The 4,682-nt window shown below is 40.9% G+C and overlaps 1 protein-coding gene across 1 annotated transcript; it reads right to left on the bottom strand.

The window, feature by feature from the left end:
- Positions 1-240: 240 nt before the first annotated feature.
- On the bottom strand, positions 241-789 carry LOC147431989 (uncharacterized). The gene has a single exon (XM_086493022.1). The coding sequence runs from the start codon at positions 787-789 to the stop codon at positions 241-243; it is 549 nt and encodes a 182-aa protein (XP_086349148.1).
- Between the last annotated feature and the right edge of the window lie 3,893 nt (positions 790-4,682).

Genomic DNA, 4,682 nt, shown 5'->3' with positions numbered 1-4,682 from the left:
ATGCTAGATATTATATATATTGTTGCTAGTATAGTTTGTAAGCTAGTTAGCATACCCAATTACTAGTTGGTGATAAACACCAAAGCCATATATGCACAATGTGCACAAGAGACACAAAACCAACTTTATGATATAATTGAATTATTTGTAGTTTATATTGAGAATTCAGTGTTACAACTCAAAAACTGAACGACATGCTATTAAGATTACTTTATATCTTTTTGGGGTGATTGTGTACACCTACCTTCTCCTTGGGATGTGCTCCATAGGTATTTTGATACATTGCACTAGATGTGAAAATAGGTGGACAATGGCCTGCTTGTGGTATAGCTTGAAGGTGTATGAATCCAATTTCTTGTAATACATTCCTTGCACAGCATATGAGCCTCTGTCAATTACAGTTCTCCATTCATCAATGTACCCCTTGTCTACCTTCTCTTTTGCTACTACACACTTGACAAGGAAAAAATCCACATTTTGGGCATTGGTCAAAGCATCTAGATCTATAAAAAAAGTGTTGCCAACCCATAGAGCACTACTCAACACATCATGATGACCTTCATATGTGAGGCCATCATAGCCAATGACTTCCTCTATTGGAACTTCATCTGTTGTTGCAAAATCTGCCAAAACCTCATCAGGTAGTGGCAAGAGAATATGATAATCCCAAGCCTTCAAATGAGCTTTATTGATGTACCGGTTCCACCTTCTATGCATGCATGCATGCATCACAGAAGCATGCAAAGCTTCTTGTTGCAAGGGTAGTTGGATCATGCAGGTTGTGACCATAGAAATCATGCAGAGAGCGGTATTTTTCCATAGTGGCACATTTTCACTTGACTTCCTATTGTGGGAGAAAATCACACCACCTATAAAGTGAATGCATCACTACCTAGATCAACATAATGTCAAATTGAGGACACAGATGACACGATAGGCGCACAGAGGCAATCTCTATAGCTTTTTAGGCTGAGACCATCCCACACATACAACATTCTAGAAGGACAACTAAACCAAAATCAGGAATCTCACTGCTCTCAACTACACCACCCAACCCACATACACACAAACTTAAGGAAACTCACCAAATCATACAAGAATAGTATGTTGTAGAAGAGAGTGTGTTGGAATAGTTTGAATCATTTTCTGGCACATTTCAATTGCTTTTCTAGTTCCACAAAGGGATATGTCATCCACCTCTATTCTTGGGTTTGGTTATTTTAGAGCCGCTCTTCATAGGCTTTCAATATGGCATCTAATGGCTCATTAACCTTGCTGATCAACATTGATCCTCCTAAAGTAGCACTTCTAAACTCACTTTCCATGGATGGTTCTTCTAGAGGTTGAGACATCTACATAAGCATTAGGAAGGGAATGGGGTCTAAGGGGGCCTCTTTATTTGCCATGGGATTAAAAAGGAGATTATGGAAGGGGCAAATGGGTGGATGCCATGTGGACTGAAATGGTGGGTATGGCAGGGCCTAAAAGTAAGTGGTCGAACTTGTACTCTTCTATAAAATACAAAGAGAAAATATCTTATAAATTCAAAAAAATGAACTTTTCTCTAAATAGTTGAGTAAAAACCAATCCTTTCTCTCTCTAGTGGCTGCGAATTTCTCCCCCTCTCTCCTAAAAGGGGTCCCGTCCAAAAACATGTTGATCATTCCCTCCTTTTCTCTACTGTACCATCTCTCACTTCTCTTCACTTCACCTTGTTTCTCTTTCCTTCCTTTCAGTTTTCCCTCCCAAAATCTCTGCAATAGAAGTTTGAACCTCCTTTCCCTCCTCAAGATTACTGCATTCTTGAGGGCTACATTCTCCTCAAACTGAAGTTCTCCATTACTCCATGGGCTTCATTAAACACCTCTAGCTAAAGTTGAAGTATACAGCATATCCTTCTGCTACATCATCCCTCTTTCTTTCCTCAACAAGTTTCTTGCTCCTTCTCCATTAAGCTCTCTAGAGAGGATCTACTTCCCTCTCAAGCTTTGCAACATTTCTTCCACATTAAGCATCCAAAAATCAAGTGGAGTAGTATAGCAGTAAGTGGCATCCTTCACCTTTGTGTACCATCAAGATTCTTGCTCTTTATACAGCTGAGAACATGGATGTGCAATGTCTAATCACAAGTGTTTGTGTGCAGGTTGTGCCACTATTTCCCATGGAATCATCAGGTACTCGACGACCTAGGAGTGTCATTGACTCCATTTCATGTAGCAATGTACAAGATGACAATGGATATTGGGTGACAATGGAGTTAAAACAAATGATGTGGGTGACAATGCAGCCCAGCTCAAGAGGACACAAGGTCTCAAGGAGACACATGGATTCTTGAGCACACCATTGGAAGGGAAGAATCATGGAGTTCAAGCAAACACAAGATGGCAAGAGGCTTGCGAAGGTGCACCATGTGTATGTTGCTTCACAATTGAAGCTAGAGACAGCAGTGGCTCCATCGAGGTTTCCTGCAAATTGTAATTTTTACTTCTCTTGCAAGTTTTTTGGTTATCTATTTAGTATTTTTGCCTTGTGTGTTGCTTTTGATGACTGTAAGATTTCCATTGCTTTTCGTTCATGTTTACAAATGTTTTTCCATCCGATTTTGCGGAGTGGGAGCCAATAGAGTCCTTCACTGGAACTTTTGAGGCCATCCACACTGAGCTTGGCAAATTGCTCTATGCTGGTTGTCAGTCCTCTGAGCTTGCCTCACATGACATTTTTTTTTAATGATCATACTTATGTCTTACCTAGGCGAAATGGATATGGTAATCTATCTTTGGTTCACTCGCCAACCTTGGAGAGTTTGGAATGGTCTAAGCCAGACAATGCCTTGATCGGAGCAACCAAAAGGAGAATCAAGGTGGATGTGCAAGCAGCAATGAAGTGCACCTATGGTTCCCATAAAGCCACGGTAACATGGTTTATGTCTCTTCATGTGTTTGTGTTTATATTTTGACTTCAAAGTGTTCACAGGACACTGTTGACATGCCAACCTTTCAACAACGCTTCCACAAAGATAAGATTCCTCAAAGATTGTCTAAAGATTCCATATGAAGATGCTGATGATGTGATGAAGATGAAGATGGATGCTGTAATGTGAAGATACAAGCTCATGGACATCATCGAATAATCATAGGAGACTCTCACATTCACAGAACCGATGGCATGTAGAATTGATATCTCTGTAGGAAGTAGTCATTAGTCGTTGGAGTAGAGGTTGACACCCTTTGGTTGCTTCCACGCGCCTGCGGATCGATCTCCGTCCTCAATTCACATTATATGTTAGGTGAGTTCTCACTATGCTGACGTCCATCGCGGCGTATCCGCCAACATTGGCGCCGCTGCCGGGGACGAGGGTCCTAAGTAGGTGACCGAGACTAGTCCTTGAGGATAGAGGTCCCTCTGGCTTGCCAGAGTATATTCATTCTTTTAGATAGGATCAGAGAGTGGTGGACTCTTTTGGTCTTAGAGGGAGTCTAGGGAGCATGTGTCTGGCCTAGATCCTTTGACTTAGGTAGTATTAGGTAAGAGGATAGTGTGTGGTGAGAAGAGTGGAGTTGGAGTGGTAGATGCGGTGAGAGGTTAGCTTGAGAGTCCGCGCGAGGCCAAGAAGCAACTTAGACACCCAAAATCACCATCCCATATGATGAGTAGGAGTAGAGTAAGTAGGACGTATTGATTTTGATCTTGAGCATATCATGCATGTCATATTTGCTACTAGGCTCATCAAAGTTGTGAAAACATAAAATCAAGGGAAAAGTAAAATTGCATTTGGATGCTTGCTTGATGATTGATAATTGATGTGAGTAGTCCAAAGGGGTTGGCAGAGCTTAAGAGAAAGTTAGAACTGAAAAAATCACAATTCTATCATTGGGGACATCCTACGCGTAGGATGTCTCTAGAGGTAAAACTATGAAGATTTTGAAAATTTTGAGGTCACCAGTGTGTTTAGCGAGTATGTTTTACCCTAAGAACATGTTGAGTTAAGTGTTTTAACATGTTTTTGGTGTCCAAAAGTCAAAAGGCGAAGCTAGAAAGCGAGAAAAATTCATATAGTGCTTGTTTTGAGTGATTGTTGTGCTTTTGAGTGTCGTTGGTGAATGATATCAAGTGTAGAGACCATAAAGAAGCATCAGAAATACTCTAGTCAGGAAAATTATGCAAGAGACATACTACGCGTAGGATGCCATTTGGGGCAAGAATTTGGAAATTTTGAGGCTACCAGAGTGTTCATTGGATGGGTTTTACCCTATGTACACCTTGAAACGAGGAGTTTGACCTTATTTTGGCTTCAAAAAGGCAAAAGACGGTGAATACCAGACATCCTACCCATTTGATATTAGGGAGTGATTGAGAGACCTAAACCATAAGCTAACTTCATACACATGTTCTAAAAGTGTTTCTAAGGGTGTCTACCAAGTTTCATCTCATTTGGACACTAAACTGGGGTGAAGTGGACTTTAGCGTTTTTGGAAAGATTGTGTCCGGAACAGCCGTTTTGGATGATTTTGACATCCAATTGATTTTTTGAGCATATCACTGTGTTGCTAGACTTGAGGAGAATCTCTGGACTAGATCTTGCTTCATTCTGAGCAGAAAAAAATTTGGACGTAGTATGTCTCTAGGGGGTTTTTGGGCAGGAATTTGGGAATTCTAAGACCACCAATGTGTTCAGAGGGTAG

Source organism: Adiantum capillus-veneris, chromosome 20, assembly GCF_014529385.1.
Source record: "Adiantum capillus-veneris isolate H3 chromosome 20, ASM1452938v2, whole genome shotgun sequence".
Lineage (NCBI taxonomy): Eukaryota > Viridiplantae > Streptophyta > Polypodiopsida > Polypodiales > Pteridaceae > Adiantum > Adiantum capillus-veneris.
This window is presented reverse-complemented; position numbering and strand designations above follow the sequence as displayed.